The sequence below is a fragment of the Chlorocebus sabaeus genome, chromosome 25 (genome assembly GCF_047675955.1).
Source record: "Chlorocebus sabaeus isolate Y175 chromosome 25, mChlSab1.0.hap1, whole genome shotgun sequence".
Classification (NCBI taxonomy): Eukaryota; Metazoa; Chordata; class Mammalia; order Primates; family Cercopithecidae; genus Chlorocebus; species Chlorocebus sabaeus.
Window position 1 is genome coordinate 21,870,604 of NC_132928.1, and position 21,540 is coordinate 21,892,143.

The following is a 21,540-nucleotide window of genomic DNA, read 5'->3' on the forward strand; positions in this document are numbered from 1 at the left end:
AAGACTTTTAAAAATTAATATTAATACAATTACAGAAGAAAATTTATAATACAGAGCTAAAGAAAAAATCACTTCAATCCTAGTACCCCAAAAATGTTTTGATACATTCTGTTCTGGCACTTTTTCTCGTGTGTGTGTTTTCACCTAATTATACACTAGAAATACAAGTTACAGCAAAGGCTAACTAATATAATCTAGTAGATGCATCATAGTGTATTCAATGGCTTCTATTCTGCATTTAAGTTGTTTCTAGGTTTCTGTCTCATGAGACCCTTAATAAAATGCTTAATAAAATATTTTAATATTTTATATTTTTCCTTAGATTAGATTTCTAGGAGGGCTAACTGGCAGGAATAGTTGTATTATTTTTCACATACATTGCATAATTGTTTTTCGTAAGAGTTTTTGCAAATTTACAATAGTACCTTCAACGCACAACAATATCAGTTTCATCACATCCTTGCTTTTCATTGGGTGTTCACCTAACAACCTTTTTATTGTTAATTTAATGGACAATTTTTAAAGAATGTTTTGCTCTTGTTGCCTAGACCAGAGTGCAGTGGAGCAATCTCAGCTCACTGTAACCTCCACCTACTGTGTTCAAGCGATTCTCCTGACTCAGCCTCCTGAGAAGCTGGGATTACAGACATCTGCCACCATGACTGGCTAATTTTTTTTATTTTTTAGTAGAGATAGGGTTTCACCATGTTGGCCAGGCTGGTCTTGAACTCCTGACCTCAGGTGATCCATCCGCCTTGGCCTCCCAAAGTGCTGGGATTGCAGACATGAGCCACCATACCCGGCCCCTTTATTTTATTAATATCAATTTCATTCACTTATTTGTATGTCTCTTCTTGTGCTGGTGCAAAGTGACTTTTGTATTGTTGCTTTATATTTTGTTCTAATATTTGATACAGTTGGTTCCCCAACTATCTGAGTTTTCTGTCAGTCCCAGCCAGATCTTCAGAATACTCTAAAGCCATTTAGTAAGTTATCCAGTGAGATTTTTGCCAAAAAAGCGAATATAATTTGATATTAAGGGGGTGTCAAGCTGATAATTTAGAAATATTATCCGTGAGTCATATTAGCATATTTACAGGATTAATTGTAAAACTGGATCTTGAACAGTCTTGGTGTAGAACCATGTATTATAAAAGTCATAAGAGATGGGGAGAGGGGAAAGTGTAACACTAACTTGGATTAAGAAAGGCTGTTCATTATTAATTTTGCTCATCTGCTCCACGATGTGGGTAGAATTTTCTATCTTGCAGTACCTTTCAGTTGCCAGCAGAGGGCCACTCATCTACAGAGCTCAATGATACATGATTTCTAAATCTGCTCTATCCAGTTGTGCTAGCTTAAAACCTGTAGCCTACTGTGGTGAGGGAGACAGGCCGGCTGCTCTCTGCAGCTTGGAAGGTGCTCCCTAACTCATGCTGAAAACATTTCTTTTAAGGCTTGTAGGCTGTAAATAAATCATTACTGTGTGGCTCATGCAACCACGTGACACAGACAAAAAAGGTGCAGAGCTGGAGTGAGAGGTGTGAGAAGAGAAAGTCTGGCCTTACTCTCATTTGGGGGTTTTTGGAAGAGGTGGACGCTCATATTGTACTCCATAGCTGGTAGCATATGCCATAAACATCACACCACACTTGATGCCAATATGGATGAATGAATGAGCAATAACCATGAACGGGAAGGTCCCACATTCGTTGTACTTGCACTTACGAGAGGTACATATGGCCAGAGGAGGGTCCCATCTGTCATCTGCCTGGCACTGGCTCCAGGGACTGCCTTCCAGCGTATACCCATCTTCACACTCCAAAGTCACATAATCTCCATAGTGATACACTTTTTTCATTTCTAACTCCTTCGAGATTCCATTCATAAACTGTGGGAAGCTACAATTTACCTCTGAAATTAGATAAATCAAAAGGAAATTGATATTTTATTGTTGATTGTTGTTTTTTTTTTTTTTTGAGACGGAGTCTTGCTCTCACCCAGGGGGGAGTGTAGTGGCACCATCTCGGCTCACTGCAAGCTCTGCCTCCCGGGTTCACGCCATTCTCCTGCCTCAGCCTCCCAAGTAGCTGGGTGCACAGGCGCCCACCACCATGCCTGGCTAATTTTTTGTATTTTTAGTAGAGACGGGGTTTCACTGTGTTAGCCAGGATGGTCTCGATCTCCTGACTTCGTGATCCGCCTGCCTCAGCCTCCCAAAGTGCTGGGATTACAGACGCGAGCTACCGCGCCCGGCTGATTGTTGGTTTTAACTGCAGAATAGACGGATCTATGACTGCAAAACCTATTTTGCCCTTGGCTAAGAAAAAGTATGTTTTTAAACATGTTACTAATCTTCCTCCTCCAAAAGCCTTATAATTTAACATGTTTTGACTCCCATTTCTTAATGTAAAGTAATAGAATATGGAATGTACTGTGCATTCACTTTTGATTAACAGCTCTGCAACTGGAAAGCTGTGGAAAGATTAGGAATTAGGCTAACGGTGATCTAGCCCTGGAGCCACTTGGGTCATGCTATAAGGAAACAAGAGTACCATGTTAATTCTCCCAGGCTTCACAACAAATACTGGCACTCTGCTCTTTATTAAATGTATACTTTTGGCCCATTTCTGCACATAGAACAAAGAAGTTAGTAAATCATGATTCTGAATTTAAAATTCATCTTTCTTTCTTTTTTTCTTTCTTTCTTTTTTTTTTTTTGAGTCTCACTGTGTCACCCAGGCAGGAACGCAATGGTGCAATCTAGGCTCACAGCAACCTCCACCTCCTGGGTTCAAGCAATTATCCTGCTTCAGCCTCCCGAGTACGTGGGACGACAGGCATGTGCCACCATGCCTGATTAATTTTTGCATTTTTGGTAAAGACGGGGTTTCACCATGTTGGCTAGGCTGGTCTCAAACTCCTGACCTGAGGTGGTCTGCCCGCCTTGGTCTCCCAAAGTGCTGGGATTACAGGCCTGAGCCACTGTGCCAGGCCTAAATTTAAAATACATCTTTCTGATTAATTTATTTCATTTTTTTTTTTTTTGAGATGGAGTCTTGTTCTGTTGCCAGGCTGGAGTACAGTGGCACAATCTCAGCTCACTGCAACCTCCGCCTCTGGGTTCAAGTGATTCTCCTGCCTCAGCCTCCTGAGTAACTGGGACTATAGGCATGTGCCACCACACACAGCTAATTTTTGTATTTTTAGTAGAAATGGGGTTTCACCATGTTGGCCAGGATGGTCTCGATCTCTTGACCTCATGATCCTCCCGCCTCAGCCTCCCAAAGTGCTGGGATTACAGGCGTGAGCCACTGCACACAGGCTACTTTATTTTGTTCAACTCATCCTTAGCTTTACTTTCTTTTTCTGCCCAGCCATCAGCACGTCCTTCATCTTCAAGCACAGACTTCTTTTCAGTTGTAATATTCTCAAAATTAGCCTACAGTATTTTTTTTCCTTGATAGAAACAAGAAGGCAAAGTGGTATTTCTTGTAATGTGGACTGTGGTCTTCCTGTATCAGAGTGTTCTGATGAGTTTGTTAAAAATAGACTTTTGACCCCACTTCAAAACAGAATCAGAGGCCATGGAATGGAGTTTGAGAAACTTTTTAACAAGGTTCCCAGCTGATTGTGTCAATGCTCTGGATGGAGAAGCACTGCTATCGACTATGCAAAGAGGACAGTTAGTAAGATGAAATAAATTTTATGTAAATGAAAAGAAAGCAGCTGCCAAGAGGACAAAATATTATCCCTTTCATTATGCTCATTTCAGTGGTCTCTCAGCCTTATAAGCCTCATGTATCAGTGTTCCATACAACCCAGCAAGAATAAGAAATACCAAGAAATAAGTCACCTTTGCAATAATGATCCAATTGGCTCCAGATTCCCTGGTCTGTACAGAAAATGATGCCCTTTCCCACTAACAGGTAGCCGGGGTCACAAATGTAGCTGATTGTCATCCCAGGAAGATATAGAGATACGTGTCCTCCAATGTAATGCCCGTTCTGGATCTTGGGTGGATGTGGGCAGGCTAAGAACAAGTTCCCACACAAACACAAGAAAAGACACTCAGTTAAACATAGGCATATGAACACATGAACATATCCAATATCTCTGGCTATTAGAGGTTCATGAAGAACTGAGCCAGCCAGGTCATAAGCCACTCACTCCTATTTGATCAGTGAAAGACAGACTCTCTAAACCTAGACTTCTTGACATTTAAACACTATCCTTTACAGTCTCTAACTTCAAACTGGGTCAGATGGGGGAAGTACCACAGGGATCGACAAGCTAACAATTCAGTGCTGTTCTGTCCTTACTGGAAGATGGAGCTGGTGTGGGCAGTCATAGCCACACATTTTATATATATATAAAACACCACACTCTCTTTATGTATGTATATATTTAAAGAGAGTACAGTCTCTCTTTTTATGTATATATGTGTGTGTGTGTGTATATATACTTTAAGTTCTAGGGTACATGTGCACAATGTGCAGGTTTGATACATAGGTATACATGTGCCATGTGGGTTTGCTGCACCCATTAGGCTAAGAGTACAATTTTAAACTCTGCTTCTCCAGGGCCTTCTGAGTTCCCTTTATTAATATTGAGGTGAAGGACCAAATAAACATAGTCAGTGGCTTGAACAAACCCTTGGAAACAACATAAAAAGTATAAATCCCTACATCTGAGTTTCTTAAATTACTTTTATAGCACTATCAGTTCTGAAGTAAATTATGTCATCATCGTGTACTTTTCGTGCAGCACATCCATCTATCCAGGATAAAGACAACTCACAGTAGTGGACGTAGAATAAAAGAGCATTTTCTTTAGCATTTGCTTTCAGTACTTTGAAAATATTCTCTACAAAATCTGGACCTCAGCAATTCTCTTCACTGTCCACCCACTTCTCTCCTTACCATCCCACACTTCTCACCCCATAGGAAGGACCATCAGAATACCAACAACTGAGACACAATGTGCCTACTAGAACCCATTTGTCATTCACTTGCAAGGTAGTTCTGTCTCTGACATTCATAGCAAAGCCATTTTCACAAGCAAAAATGACTGCCAGTATAGAAATATGGAGGTTCTCACCTCGATATTCTGAACCTATTTAGGATATGTGGAAGCAGGTACTAACCAGCAGGAACAGAAAGTTCACAGCGAGGGGCGGGGCTGCTCCAAACCCCATTCCCTTGAAGGTCACTTGTGCAGCGGATGGTGCTCTCCCCAATGAGGTCGAAGGTCATTCCTCTGTCTGGGTGGGGGTCACATGTGTAAGATACTTCTTTTCCATAGGGAATATCTCCAAGGGAAGCTCCTGTGTGTCTCCCATTAAGGATAGCTGGAGGATTTGGGCAAAAGATTTCTAGAAAGAAAACAAGAGCTTTAAGTTCTATTAGAGTTTCACTTAAGATGACTGAAATAATAGTGACCTGTGACTGTGAGTTTAGAAAGAATATAACTAAGGTGGATGGAATTTAAATCTGTAAGGCTTTTGTTGAGAGGCAACTAACTGATGTGAGGCCTAAATTACAGTTTATTGCAAAAGCCCAAAGTGTTCCTGGGCCACCCAGGTACCTATGTTCATTATGAATTTGAAAAGTAATTGTTTTAATTTTTTCAAAAGGACCCATTTGGTTGCCCACTTTAACTCAGGCATAGTAAGATTCCTAGGTTGACAATGAGGTTCAAGACAGACAAAGTTTTGGCCATTGGAGACCATAAGTTCCAAGGAAATCTATGAACGTTAATAATCATGAACTATCATCTTTAGCAATGTAAATGTTTCTTGGTGATTCAAGGCCATTATCATCAGGACAAACACCAAATTTCCAATGGCGTCATCAGACACCAGTAAGGCTCTTTTTACCCAGATTAAATGGTGCCAAAGAGCCCTTTTTTCTTTCTTCCAATTTATTAGCCATCATTTCTTCCTCCTTTTAGTCTGCTTAGAACAGTTCCTTCCCTAAAAGCACTTGATGCTTCTAATTTGATATGAATTTATGAAGAGATGCCCAAGTTTATCGGAATTATGTATATAAAAAAGACTTAGTACATCAAACAATGATTGACTCCTCATGCTTGAATTTTACCTGTTTGTGTTTTCCTAAGTTTATTTATATATTTATTTTCAGCTTTATGTGTCTCTGTAAGGTTGAGTTTGTTGAATACTTGAGTTTCCTCAGGTATTGAATGTTCTTCACCATAATACTCACCATAAGGTATCTGAATTGATTTCTGTAAGTTATTTTAACACAATACAAATTAAAATAAACATTTTCCAATAATCAGGAAAAAAAGGTTTGAAAAATTCTTGCCTTGCTTTAGTAGACAGAATAGAATCAATCAGTAATGCCTTGGTATGTCAAACATGTACTTTTATCTAAGAGTTTCTGAATTTTTTCTGAATTTCAGCATATTTTATTTAAGCGGATGGTTTGGAAACTTAGGGCACTAATCATCATTTCAGACACTGATTCATCATCCCAGCTCCTTCCACCATACTAATTTATCATGTAACTCTGTTTTGTTTTCTCTCTAACATGCCTATTTAACTGCCATTTTATGTATTATAATTTTTAGAATTTTGTTTACTTATTTATTTCCTTGTTCACAGTCTGCTTCAAGAAAATACACCCCAGGAAAGTAGGGAGGTGTCTTTACTATTCACTCGCTATTCGTTTCTTTTTCTACTCATGGAAAGTCCTGGCACATGGGAAGCCCTATGTCATTAAATGCTGCAGGTCAAATAAGAAGCTGACTAAATTGTTTATGATATGTGAGGGGATAAAAGAACATAAAAATTTGGCTGGGCATGATTGCTCACACTTGTAATCCTAACACTTTTGGAGGCCAAGGTAGGAGCATATCTTGAGCCCAGGAGTTTGAGACCAGCTGGGGCAATATGGTGAGATTCTATCTCTGCAAAAAATACAAAAATTAGCCAGGTGTGGTGGCATGCACCTGTAGTCCCAACTACTAGGAGGCTGAGGTGCGAGCCCAGGAGATTGAGGCGGCAGTGAGCTGTGATTGCACCATTCCACTCTGTCCTGGGTGACTGTGTCTCAAAAAAGAAAAAAAAAAAAACATTTAAGAAAGATTCCTCCTTGATAAGAAAACTAAAAATAAATGACTAAAATGTGCGGCACCGTTATGTCATCTAGTTTCTTGCTCACATTCCCCACAAGATTAAACACTGTCATTAAACTAAGTGATTTACAGATTAGTAACAAAAACACATGTCAGAGAAGACCTACAAGACCCTTCTTGAAATTCTTCCAACAAAGAAGTATTTTTATCCGTAATTTAGTTAGGTAAAGATCCAGACAACAGGTGATTCCATGCAGAAAAACACACTGGAAAACAAAAATAAGGAGAGTTATCCAAATCACATAGTTCTTTCTACTCACGTTCACACACTGGAACACTGCTATTCCAAAGGGCTTTCATTCCAGCCAAGACACAATGACTAGCAGACCTGCCTTTTAATCGGAACCTAAAGAAAAAAAGTCGTAGCAAATGTGTGAGCAATTCCCATCTCTCCCTTGATTTCTTTACTAACAGATGCTCAGCTTCCTCACTACCATTTTCCTCCTTGACTATCATTTGGTTCTTAGGTTCAGGCCCAGCTAAAGTCTTAGTTCACTGGGAATCTGAATTCTTCAGTAGCTGGCAGAAACTCAAAGGCCAATTTACTCTAAAGAACCATGGTACCCTATGACTAGCAAAGCATTTGGAGCTGATGTGCATAATTGCCATATAAACTTCATAGCCCAGCATCATCTACAGAAGGCATGAACACAGAACCAGACTTCTCCATGGGCACAAGAGCCATAACCTTCAGGTGCCATCTTTCACTGATGGCTCTCTGACATCCCACTTATTCTCATTAGTGGGTCATGAGGCAGAACAGCTCTTGATTTGGTAAGCAAAGCCAGGAACATCTAGAAAGAGAATGTAGGCACTGTTCTTCTTGCCACTACAATTGTAACGGGCCAGAGGAGGCTCACAGAAGCATGCGGAACCACGTGCTCTAAGAAATAAAGAAGGGTAGGGGTAAGAGTCTTTGCTGCCCTGAAATGCCCAACTGATTAGTGAATCCTGCTTCCCTTCTGAAATCTGAAATCATTCTGAAATTAGACATCATTATTGGATGGTGGACTTTGTAAATGCCAAAGATTCCTTGGAAATCATTAAAAATAACTGCTTAATTGCCCAATCTGGTTATCCCTCCAGACTCATAGTGCACACCACCAAGAGTAATGGATACACATAAACAACTAATAATACCGCTTGAAACTGACAGAAGCAGGAGGCAGACAAACCCTAGGCAGATGGGGCGGATCCCGATGAAACCCGACCTTCAAGTTGAAGACAGTTTAAAGCCTCGCTACAAGTTCCAGGTAAATCCATGCACTGGCTTGAAAACCTCTCTTCCTGTTTGGTGTGCTTTCCTCTGCTTGCTCCTCACTCTTCATCTGTTTTACATATACCTGCGCTTCCCTAATTGGTTTTTTACACTGCTGTGCCCACCTTTGAGTGGTGTCTTTGTTTTAGTCTTTTTTGCATACTCACAAACCAATCAGCACAGGCTCCCCATTCTGAGTCCATAAAAGCCCCAGAACCAGCCACACTGAGAGAGAGAGAGAGAGAGAGACCCCCTGACTTCATCTGGGGGACCACGCTCGTGTCTCCTCTCTGCTAAGATCGTTGCTCAATAAAACTCTTCTCTGCCCTCCTCACCCTTCCATTGATAGCATAACCTTATATTTCTTGGATGTGGGACAAGAACTCAGGACCCACCAAATACAGGTACAAAGAAGCCTGTAACACTGTGGCCCTCCGCCCTCTGCTATGGGAGGGCAGCTGCACCACGTGACAGGAAGCAGCAGTGGGTCAAGCCAGCCCCAGAGATGCAGGCCTGAGCGAGGCTACAGGATTGACAGAGCTGTTAAACACACCGCCATCTGTTGGGCTGCGGGCATTATCAAATGCTACGAGCTGTTAGCGTGCTGTAACACCCCCTCTGGGCTTCGGGGTCGTGGGCACCCCTGTTGGGGCACCACCACATTCCCTTCAGTGCGACATGCCTGGTCCAGCTGCAAGCACTGCTCGGAGCCCATCCCTGTGCAGGTGCTTGGAGTGGCCAGCTGGACCCCACACTCGCTCACTCACACACCCCCTCCCACCAGGGGCTGAGTGTGCAGTTGTGGGGGCCCCGGGGTCTGAGTCAGAGCACCAGCCAGGCGCTGCCTGGTGGGCCGAGTAGATGTGGTGTTTCCTGTGGTGAGCCCGGGCCCATGCAAGGCCTGGGCAGGGGCATTGCTGGCCGGAAGTCATTGGCTGGCAAAGTGGCGAGAAGAATCCTGCATTAAAAGAATTACACTGGCCATTCCTGACCTGAAGATACATTATTGGGTGAAAACACACTTACCCATGCACTGTTACAGATTCCACTGTTGATTGGCTTTAAGTTTCCTAAGCGACCTTTGCCTTCCTTATCATGGGACAAACAATTTTTGTCTTATTCCTCATTTTTTTTTCTAGCACAGCTTTTATAAAATTATGTTCTTTTGCCTCCAAATAAATACATACCCATTCACTTCAAGTTCCAACTGTGTACTCAAGATCAGTGACTGTATTTAGGTTTGTACCTGACATTGAGCTGTATGTGCCATTTTCTCATTGTCTTCTGAAAGTGGTGACACTTAGTCCCTATCCTTATTTCAAAACTACCCTTCCATAAATTCATCTCTCTGGGTACTTCTTACCTACTAGGTCAGCTCCTGGTTTGGATTAACCCCTGAACTCAGGAGAGTGATTCTCCACAGAGTCCTTGGTCTCAACCCTGGGTCACACTCACCCTTCATCGCAAACAAAGGACACCTTTGCTCCAAGCTGGAGATTGAGTGGAAACAGTACACGGCCATGAGGGAGTTGGCCCAGGAATTCATCACAGTATTTCACTAGAAGAAAAAAATAAAACAACAGGAGTAAGACCTCCATGTGAGGGGGAAACAGAGCAATCTGGAAGCCAGAGAGTCAAGGCACCTGTACATATGGGGGCTTCAGGGCTCCAGTCTCCCTGGGGCGTGCAATGCAGAGACACAGCCCCTCTGAGGTCATAGCCGGGCTCACAGCTGTAGAACACTTCCTGCCCAGGTGAAAAGTTGTCCTGATGACTTGGAGTATGCTCACCATGCAGGATTTCTGGAGGTGGCTGACACACTGTGGAAAGGACAGTTCCAGAGCACTTGTTAATTTTGGGGGAATTTCCTTTGCTACGTCTTATGCTTGCCAGAGAGCTTAAAAATCGTCATTGCAGAGGGCAGCTATTAAAAGAGAAGATGGATAGTTCAGTAGCCGCACGTCACTAACAAGGAAACCAAGGATACCAAACAGAACTGTGACTAGAATCAAAGTCTCTCCAACACCTTGTCTGTGTTTTTTTCCTACTGAAACATGTTCCGAAGACTACAAGGCAGCATATTCTTCTTGCTTTCAACTGCTGGTTATGGAGCACAGAGTCGTGAGTGTTGGTGGCTTGGCCACTCTTCCATTTCCTACAGAGGCAATCCCTCAAGCTCATGCGTAAGGCAACAGCAAGGGGTACTGTTGCCAAGGTCTCATCTAACAGACACCTTCACCTAGTCTTCATTTTCCTCACTCCCTGTCCCTCTTTCAGTCAGCACAAGGCTGAACTGTTAGCTTCCTTTCTGTCCCTGTGACCAATTCTAATTCTTCCCACTCTGTGTTAAGCCAGTCATTTCAGCTAAACAAAGAGAGGAGGCATCAAGAACAAAGTCACAGGGGCAGGGGGTGAGGGTAGGGAGGGGAGGTGGGGACAGTTAATGGGTACAAAAAAAAAAAGAATGAATACGACGTAGTATTTGATAGCGTGACAGGGTGACTATAGTTAGTAATAACTTAATTGTAGATTTAAAAACGGAAGAGTGTAATTGGATTTTTTGTAACACAAAGGATAAATGCTTAAGGGCATGGATACCTCATTCTCCATAATTATTTTACATTGCATGCCTGTATCAAAACATTTCATGTACCCCATAAATATATACACCTATGTACCCACAAAAATTAAAGAGTAATAAATTAAAAATAAACAAAAAGAACAACTGCCCCCAAAGAAAAAAAAAAAGCTATAGACATTTTAGTGATACAATCTATTGCTTAGACCATATTTTAACCGAAATGTTGGCTGTCTCTACGCACAGGACAATTGGTGTGTTCTCAGGGCATCAAAATGCAGGCATGGTGGCTCAGGCCTGAAATCCCAGTACTTTGGGAGGCTGAGGCAGGAGGATTGTTTGAAGACAGGGGCTCAAGATCAGCCTGGGCAACATAGCAAGACTCTGTCTCTAAAAATAAATAAAAATTAGCCAGATGTGGTAGTGTGTACCTGGAGTTCCAGCTACCTGTGAGACTGAGGCAGGGGTCTTACTTGAGCCCAGGAGTTAGAGGCTTCAGTGAACTATGATTGTACAACTGTACTCCAGCCTGGGCAACAGAGTGAGACCCTGTCTCAAACAAACAAACAAACAAAATAATCAACAAACCTCCAAGAATGAATTTGAGCCTAATCTGAACCATATATAATTATATATCAAGTATATATGTATATATAGATATATTTGTTTGTATTTGAGCGAAACACTTTTTCTGAGCTTCAGTCTTTTCAGTTATAATGTGAAAGAGCTGAAGTCCAAGGCCTTTTTGATTTGATGCTCTCATTTTGGTCCTCATGGCTCACTTGCCTACTGCCCCACTCCAGGGATAGAGATACGATCATCACTATTACTCATTATTGTTCATTAGACATTCCACTGTACATGATCATTAGGCTCTGGAGTCAGAGCCTTGGAAAAGTTCTTTAATATCACTAAGACTCAGTTCTCTCAAAGTAAAATGGGGATACCAATAGTAGCTACCTCATATATTCGCTGTAAATGGTAAATTTAAAAATGCATATAAAATATGTCTAATATAGATGAGAGAATAAGCCATTACTTTGAGACAAGTGTTAACAGAGATAACAGACAGTGAAGCTACTATAATACTTAAAGTGTTTATGCCAATTTCATACTCCTTACACACTTCTTCCTTAATTTCAGCAACTCCTATCATCTATATGTACCCTCACACCCAGCAAAGTACTGATGGCTCACACTCACCCCTGGAGCAGTGTGGCAGCTTGGGCCCCCATCTGTCGTTGGTCTGGCACTGCACAGTGTGGGACCCTACCATGACAAAGCCGGGCTGACATCTAAATCTCACGATCTCATTGAGGGAAAAGAAACTCCTATTTTCTGGTACTCTAATTCCGTTTTCAACTTCTGGAGCTGTGCATTTATTAGTAGAAATACATCGAGGGGGAGGGCTGCTCCAAACACCAACTTGATCATCTTTGCTGGTGCAATATATTGATCGTTCTCCCACGAGCTCAAACAGCTGTTCTCCATCTGGTCCAGTGTGGCACTGGTAAGTTACCACTGTTCCACTGTGAAAAGATGTTCTCTTGTTGCTGTAGTAGTCTCCATTGGATATGATTGGAGGTGGCTTACAAGATATGACTGAGAGAAGGAAGAGTGTGGTAAAACAGCTTATTTTTAAATAATGAATTATTTTACTATGAATTGAAATACCAAATGCAAATAATCCAATAATTTTCTAAATGGAATTACAATACTGTTATTTTCTTAAAATATTTGCTAATAATCAGACATTTTTACCTAGTTGAAATTTAGGTGTGTATGATACTGGTTCTGCTCATAGTTAAGTATTTCACCAAAAAAAGCATGTATTTTTTGGTTTACATATTTATAATTTTAAGTGGATAATACATGTGATTTTATCACAGATTGTTAAGGTACTTATCTACTGCTGGACATTTTCTCCTATAGGTTATTAAAGTAACCTCTTTGCAGGTTAAATATACCACTTCTGGCATTATTTATCAAGAAAAAGAGAGCAAAGGAAACACAAAAGATAAGGCATGAAAAATGAAATAATGGCAGATGTAGGGGCAATAAAATGATAAATGAACACTGTGTTCTGTCATAAGATAATAGTATTCACATATTGGCTAAGTGACTACACACACATACACACATAACTAGTGTTGACTCAATTAAATGATTACTGACCTATAAATGTAGAAGTGTAAAATTTGTTTTTAGAAGAATGATTAAATATTTTATTGAATATACAAACTTTGGAATATAATGCTCCCATTAAAAACCATTTTTCAAAGAACATTTAATGTCATGGTAAGATTTTTTTGCATTCCTTTCTTTTTTTATGTTTTCAAGGTTTTATTATTATTACTATTATTATTACACTTTAAGTTCTAGGGTACATGTGCACAATGTGCAGTTTCATTACAAAAGGTGTCATGCCTAGAAAACTTCGTATAGTAAACTGATAATTCTTTGATAATTTGAATTATTTCACAGAATTGCAAGTTCTTGGCAGGTATGGGAGGCACTTTGTATATATTCTCATTCATTTAATCTTTAAAAGTCAATATTAATTTAGCGGGGAGGAATATTAGTAAATACAATGAACACATTCATTGGAGGAAATTTAAAAAATATGGACAAAAAGAAAGAAGAAAATGAAGATGGTTCAAACATAACTATTTGTAACAATTTAATTATATCCTCTTAGATACTTATGTGGATACATGCATATGTATGGATGGATGTGTGTTCTACACTACCATATTTGGTGGCTGAATAATAATCAGTCATGTAGCTTCACAGATATGCTCTTCCCACTTGGATGAGGCATCTCAACCTTTAATTCCTCATGGTGTACTTTTTTACATTTTTTAAAAACTTATAGCCATTAAAATACAACTTATTTTTTCTACTAGCTATTTTCAAACCATGCTGAACATTTAGGTTGTTTAACATTTTCCACTATCCCAAATATTATTGCACTGAGTATCTCTGGACCAAAATTATGGGACTATTTCATGATTATTTTCTTGGGCTAAATTCTGGGAAACGGAATTATGTGTCAGAGGGTGTTGACTTTCAGGCTTTTGTTTATATTGGCCATTAGCTTTCTGGAAGTCTGTGCCTACTTTTGCTGCCATCAATTCTGTGTGTGATGCTGATTTCTTCACAGCTATAACACTTTGCCAATTTGCAATCATTCTTTCATGTTTTTAAAGTTTTGGAGATTCATTTAAAAATATGGGAAAAATGGAGGGTCAGCTAATCAAGAACAAATACAACTAAAGACATGAGCCTAAAAGAATTGAAGGAGGATTAGAACTCAAAATGACCAGAGGATTAGGGAAATTGCTAAGAACTGTAAGAAGAGTTCTTTTTATTATTTGGATTAGAATAATAAGAAAATGAGTAGCCTACTTTGTGGAATTGTAACCTGATAGATAGTAAGAGTTGGCAAAGATAGATCTAATTTTGTCTAACGCCTTTAAAATGTACTCATTAAGGACAATACTCTCTATACTGGAAAGGTTTACTATTGTAATAGGAAAGTAGAGCTATTTTGCCTGGGTTCAAGCCCACAGTTACAGATAAATCACCTTTTAAGATAAAGAAAAGCCAGGAAGACCATGAAGCATCTGACTCCTATTTTCAACTATCTGAGCGACTACTTCGTGCAAGAAGGATTCAATTTATTCTTCATACTCCAGGGGCAAGTCAGGATCACATAGAGAAATTTGTGGAGAAAAGTATTTCAACTTACTCTCACAAATAGGTGCCTCCTTATCCCATGTGACATTATTGCCTGAGACGAGACAAGTAGTAGATGGGGAACCAATGAGTCGAAACCTAAAGCAAAGGATAAAAAATGATTGTACTCTACACATATTTCCCATTTAACTCACCATTTAGAAAATAATAGCAGGTAGACACTAGACATTACAGGACAGATTACACCATGGCAGACCTCAGAAGGAAGAAACCCCATCTCCATCTGCAAATTAGTCCTTTCTTTTTAAGGACAAGCTTATATTTTGACGTCTCTAATTCATTTTTATTCCTAATCACTCACAACTGAATGAGATATTTCCCTTTTTCTTCATGGGACATTTTTGTATTTAAGTCTTTCGGAAACCTTGCAGTTATTTTATCCATGTGTACTTCCAGCAAAGAAATGACAAACTCCTGAATTAAGTAGGGAAAATGTCTTACTGAAATACATAACACTATAGCACCTAGCTTAGAGACTTTCAAGCTTTGGGTGCTCAGATAGTCTCTTGCATAAAGGAAAGAACAATGGGTTTACTCAGAAGAATCAGTAAATGAGAGCCAGAGGAGACAGCTAAACACCCCTACACTTGAAATGTAAAAGGCAGGGGTACTCACCCACTTTGCCATAAAACTGTCTAGAGTAGGCCACAAAATGTAGAACATTTTGTCTTTTAAAAAATTTTTTAGGTATCTATAATGTTACTGTGAACAATGTCACAAAGAATCCTGAGCAAAGCTATTCATGTGTTCTGGTGTACAGCAGGGCTAAACTTGACCAAGTAAAAATTAAAGGGTAAAATGGAATGCCATATAACGATGAGGCAGTAACTGCAAGAGTTAAGAACTTTTCCTCTTGATTATGCAAGAAATATGATCAGGGCAGTAACTATTTGTAGCAAAGACTATGGTGCCATCCCCAGTATCCACTTTCCTCTCCTTCATTAGTAATGGAACCCTCTACTTTTAACTGGGCCATTGGCCACCTGCAATAAAGGTTTCACTTCTCATCTTTCCTTACAACCAGGCACAGCCATGTTACTAACTTCTGGCCAGAGGATGTAAGTGGAGTATCTTGTGCAACTTCTGGAAAGTGTCTTTAAAGGAATTGGACTTCCCTTCTTCCCTGTGTCCTCTATACTGGCTGGAATTTGGACCACGAGATAAGATGGAGTCTTATTTTGAGGAGGTCAGAGTAGCAAAATGAAAGGAACCCAGGTTTCTGTGGATTACGGAGTCATCGTATAAATGCTGGACTGCCTACTTTCGTGATTTTTAACCTGAGAGAGAAGTAAACTACTATCTATGTTTGAGATCCTGTTATTTTATTTCTTCTGTCTTTTATAGCTAGAAATCCTAACTGATATACCAGCTCTTCCCAAAACAGTGACAGAAAGCTAATGGGAATCGTGTGACTATGGCAATTGTAGTCAATGTTTTTGTAGACACAGTGAGTCTCTTTTACGTTTTAGGTAGTGATTGAATTTTACTTATTGCTAGCCTGTTTAGTATAGGCTGTGGTGTAAAATCTTTTCAAGTGTGCCAAGAAAAAAAAATCTTAAAAATTGCTGCAAATAAATAAGTTGAGAACCACTGAAGTATGGAAAGAACAGGATAATCCCGTTATTACCTATGTTTTCCTCTGCCTATCTCCTATCATACATTTAAAAGTTGTCTAAGAGCACAGGATCATGGGTGTCCTCTGACTTTTGGCCTCCTAGAGGTTGTTTTGGATGTGCTAGCTAAGCTAGAGCTTAATGTGACTAAGCTAGAATGTTGGAGCCAAAATGTGAAGCAGGTTCCAGCCTACGTGTGGCTGCAAAAACACAGTGAATATATTTTTTAAAATTTGATGTTATTTTTATGAACAAATAATAATTGCACATATTTATAGGGTAAAATGTGGTGTTTTGATATATGTTTCTGTTGCAAATAATTAAATTAAGCTAATTAACGTGTCCATCACCTCACATATACTTGTTTGTGTCTATGTCTCTGTGTGTGTGTGTGTGTGTGTGTGTGTGTGTGTGTATGTGTGTGGTGAGAATATTTAAAATCTACTCTTTTAGTAACTTTTTTTTCTTTTCTTTCTTTTATTTTTGATAGGGTCTGGCTCTGTCACCCAGACTGGAGTGCAGTGATGTGATCTTGGCTCACTGCAATCTTTGTCTCCCGGGTGCAAACCATTCTCCCACCTTAGCCTCCCAGTAGCTAGGACTACAGGTATGTGCTGCCACACCCGGCTAATTTTTGTATTTTTTGGTAGAGACAGGGTTTTGCCATTTTGCCCAGGCTAATTTCTAACTTCTAGGCTTAAGCAATTTGGATACCTCCGCCTCCCAAAGTGCTACAAGCATGAGACACTGTGCCTAGCCAGCAATTTTGAAATACACATTATTATCAACTATAGTCATCATGCTGTGGAATAGATCTTTGAAACTTACTCCTTCTGTCTAACTCAAACTCTGTGCCCTTTGACCAAATCTCCCCAGCTCTTCGTGCCTGGTAACCACCTTTCTACTCTCTACTTCTATGAGTTCAACTGTTTTAGATTTCACATGTAAGTAAGATCATGTGATATTAGTTCTTCTGTGCCTAGCTTATTTTGGAAGGTATTTTATGGCACAAAAACAGAAGGGATATTAAAATGCATTTAAAATGCAAAATAATTGAAATGATGCAGGAATAGAGACACAGATCCCTAGAGCAAAATGGGGGAAAGCCCAAGAAATAGATACAAGTTTTTGTAAGAAATTTGCAGTGATAAAGATGGAATTTCAAGACACAGAAAACTGAATTATTCATTCATAGGGCAAATATCTGAAAAGCTAAGCTAGATCTCTGCCTCATGACATGTGTATCAAAGATTAAATGTCAAAAATAAAACAATAAAAGAACTAGGTGATTTAGGCAAATGCTATTATGAACAAGATTGATAAAATTGAATAATTACAAATAAACCTTTCTACATACAAATCCGAAGACAAACCACAGAGGAAAAATAATAAAAACAACTCTTATACATCAATTATAAAAAGGTAAACAACCAAGTAGAGAAATGGTAAAGAATTATGAACAAATAATTTACAAAGGAAAAATGGAAATAGTCAAGTGAACATATGAAAAGTTTAGCTTCACTTATAACATGATAAATACACTTTAAAATGCAAACAAAATGCCATTTTTGCCTATTAGATTGGCAAATTGACAAAACCTAGTAGTAATATAAACTCAAAGAAAGAGTCACTGTTGTGACTCACTCCACAGGTCATGATCAAAGTTTAGTGGAGGACACTTTGGCAATATGTACTGAAAGGCTTAAAACCGTGCATAGCCTTTTACCCAAATCTGCAAATCTTGTCTCTTGTGTCGATGTGAAGATCTGAATCTGCAAGCTGTCTTTGAAGTCAGTGAAGTCCTCCTCTCATTTCTTTTCATGTGTACAGGATCGTGCATTGTAGTGTTTTTGCTAACAGCTGAAATGTGAAACCACTTTAATTCCAGATATTAAGGACTTTATTAGGTAGGTTATGGACTATCCAAGTAATAACTAATATACAACCACTAAAAATGGTGTTGTAGAGTAATATATAATAATTAGAATAATTATACAATATCGTTCATAAGTATTAAAGACGGCTATAAAACCATGTACAATGTGAGTCGTTTGGTTTAAAATATATCTATATATAAAGATTTAAAGCTGTTAAATTTGTATTCATCCTTTCAGGAAAAAAACTGCATTTGTTTGAGAAACTACTTGAAGAAAAAGTGGGGACTATATGCAGACAGAACAATTCTGTTAAATACAGAGGTAAGATATTTATTATTTCAGACAGGGAGTCCTAGGGAAAGAGCCTAGGCTTCAATAGAAGGATTTTACAGACATGGGACATCAGGTCAGGAAAAATTACAACATAATGACACTACAACGTATGTGTGCCTTAAAATACCTTCCAAAATAAGATAGGCACAGAACTAATACCACATGATCTTTCTTACATGTGAAATCTAAAGCAGTTGAATTCATAGAAGTAGAGAGTAGAAAGGTGGTTACCAGGCACTGAGAGGTGGGTATCGAACCCACCTCTGGTCTGGTGTCAAACACCCTTCTTGTTATTATCTCAGAATATTCTTTCGGTGGGTCTCATGACATTTACAGACATCTTGTCAAATTAAAAAAAAGAATGTCATTGGAACTGATAGGAATTACATTAAATTTGCATACTAATTCAGGGATAATTAACATCACCACAACATTAAATCTTTTAAATAAAATGTTATATCCTCCATTTCTTCAAGTATTTTTTTATGTCCCCTTCTTTTAAATCTTCTGCTTATAAGTCCTATATATTTCTTGTTAAATTTCTTTCTGGATGATTTTGTTTCTGTTGTGAATGATATTTTTACTCCTTATATTCTATTTGGTTGTTACCTATATAAAAGAAGGAAGTAATTTATAAGTATTTATTTTTTGCTAGATATCTCACTACTATTTCTAATTAGTTCTAATAACCTTTCAAACAATTCCTTCGGGTTTTCAGGTAAACAACCATCAGTTACTAATAAATTTACCTTCTCTCTCTCTCTAGCTATATCCATATGTATATCTCTCTAAATATAGGGGGCTGTCATTTTACTGGTTTGAATTTCCACAACTACTTTGAATAATAGGAAGGGTGCTGAGTGCTCTTTTCCTTTGACCTTTAATTACATTCAAGCATACTTTTAGATTTTAACCATTCATTATGTTTTTTTGGCATTAGAGAGTATATATATATGACATTTAAGAAAAGTTATACTCTTTAATATTGTAAGTTTGTGGATTTCCTAATTTGGAACCATTTCTGGAATAACCCTACTTGTTCAGCTTGCATAATTCTTTTAATATTGTTTTTATTTAATATTCAAATTAAGATGTTTAGCATTTATATTAGCAAATGAGCCAGAGATATATTTTATTTTAATTTCATTTGTAATCTTTGGCAAACTTTAATATGACTATAATTTTATTCCTGTGTTCCATATCAGTTTAAATAATATCAATACTTGGATTATCTATTTCTTGAAGTTTAAAAAGAGTTACAAAACTGGGCCATTGTCTTTTTTTGAAGGTGCTTCTTTGTGGTGGTTTTAAATATGTACACAAATTATTTTATACATGTCCCTTCAAGTGATGGAGCCCATTTCCTCTCTTTTTGAATGTGGGCTGTGCTTTGTGACTTGATTCTAATGAATAGAATGAAGTGGAAAAGATAGTGTGCAACTTCAGAGGCTAATCACAAAAAGCACGGCAATGTTTTCCTCTCTTTTTGAGATGCTCATTCTGGGAGAGGCCAGTTGTCCTTTGGAGATGCCCACGTAGTGAGGAACTGAAGTGCCCTGCAGTCCAAGCCAAGAACAAAAGATGCCACCAAGAGATTAAAAAGACAACCCACAGAACGATAGAAAATATGTGAAAATCCTATATGATAAGAGTTTAATACTTAGAACATATAAAGGACTCCTGTAACTCAGTAACAATGAAACAAACAACCCAATTAGGAAGTGGGCAAAGGATGAGAATAGACATTTTTCCAAAAAAGACATACACATGGCCAATAAACACACGAAAATATGCTCCACATCATTAGTCATTAGGGAAATGCAAATCAAACTGACTTCAGTCCCTTTTAAGGTGGTATAATAATAAGTTTTTTAAAACCAGAAAATAACAAGTGTTGGTGAGGATGTAGAGAAATTGGAACATTTGTGCATTGCTGATGGGGATGTAAAATGGTACAGCAGCTGCGGAAAATAGTCTGACAATTCTCCAAAAAGTTAAACAGAATTACCATATCCCCCAGCAATTCCACTTCTGGGTATATACCTAAAAGAATTGAAAATAGGGACTCAAACAGATATGGGTTTATCGGCAATTCTGCCCATTTAAAGTACACCTGGTAAATTGTATTTTTCTTCTGACATGGTACATTTCATGGATATTTTAAATTTTATTAGAATAGAGGAGATATAATATTTTTATCAAGTATTAAATCTCTTCAATATCAACAGGGCTATGTTTTCTTTCTCATTCACATGTATTTGTAGAATTGCTATTTTGTGAAATTACAATTGACCCAGTCTGTTTGTTTTATAATTGGTCACTTTAAAGAATCTGCTTTTAGATTTCTTTATCATTTCTATGATTTCTTTTTTCCTTATGCATTACTTTATTAATTCCTTAGTCCAGCAGCCTTTTACATGTTTTTAATAATTTAAAAATTGTTAAGCAAAATATTTTCTTCATTTATGTGAATTTTTTCCTGCCAAATGACAAAAAGGATTGAAAAATTCCTCTGAGGACAGTTTTGGCATCAGCACCCCAGAAATTTTTATGAGTAATATATGTTTCAGCATTCCTAATGAAGAAGCTAAATAATGTAAGGCTTACCATTCTAGGCTGTTGAAGCTGACTGGCAATATTCTAATTCTAACCTCAACCTGCCATATGAATTTCGACAAATTAGTTAACCTGTCTGTCTCAGTTTTCTCTTCTATACAATGAGGAATATGCATGATATCCCATTCAAAGGGTATTTTAAAGACTAAGTAAACCAATTCATGTAAAGGACTTAGAAGAATGCTTGAGGCACATGCACTCAGTGATCATTAGTGATTGTTATTCTCCAGGTAATCTGCAATGGCTGTTTCTAAATTTCTCTTTGATCAAGATCTAAGGTACTGTGTTTTCTAAAACTTTGAATTTTTAATGTATTATTTTCTCATTAATTCCTAGTTTTTGGTGTAT

General features: G+C 38.4%; 1 protein-coding gene across 2 annotated transcripts in view; it reads right to left on the minus strand.

The window, feature by feature from the left end:
• CR1 (complement C3b/C4b receptor 1 (Knops blood group)) overlaps positions 1-21,540 on the minus strand; it is a 214,650-nt gene that overhangs the window by 100,858 nt on the left and 92,252 nt on the right. The window contains exons 28-35 of one of the 2 annotated variants that reach the window (XM_073011538.1): positions 14,746-14,831; positions 12,198-12,596; positions 10,060-10,236; positions 9,872-9,974; positions 7,419-7,504; positions 5,147-5,374; positions 3,857-4,033; positions 1,729-1,914 (exon numbers count right to left, since the gene is read on the minus strand). In XM_073011538.1, the coding sequence (XP_072867639.1) occupies positions 1,729-1,914; positions 3,857-4,033; positions 5,147-5,374; positions 7,419-7,504; positions 9,872-9,974; positions 10,060-10,236; positions 12,198-12,596; positions 14,746-14,831 (1,442 nt within the window). The remainder of the gene's footprint in view (positions 1-1,728; positions 1,915-3,856; positions 4,034-5,146; positions 5,375-7,418; positions 7,505-9,871; positions 9,975-10,059; positions 10,237-12,197; positions 12,597-14,745; positions 14,832-21,540) is intronic. The other variant, XM_073011539.1, reaches the window with a different exon arrangement.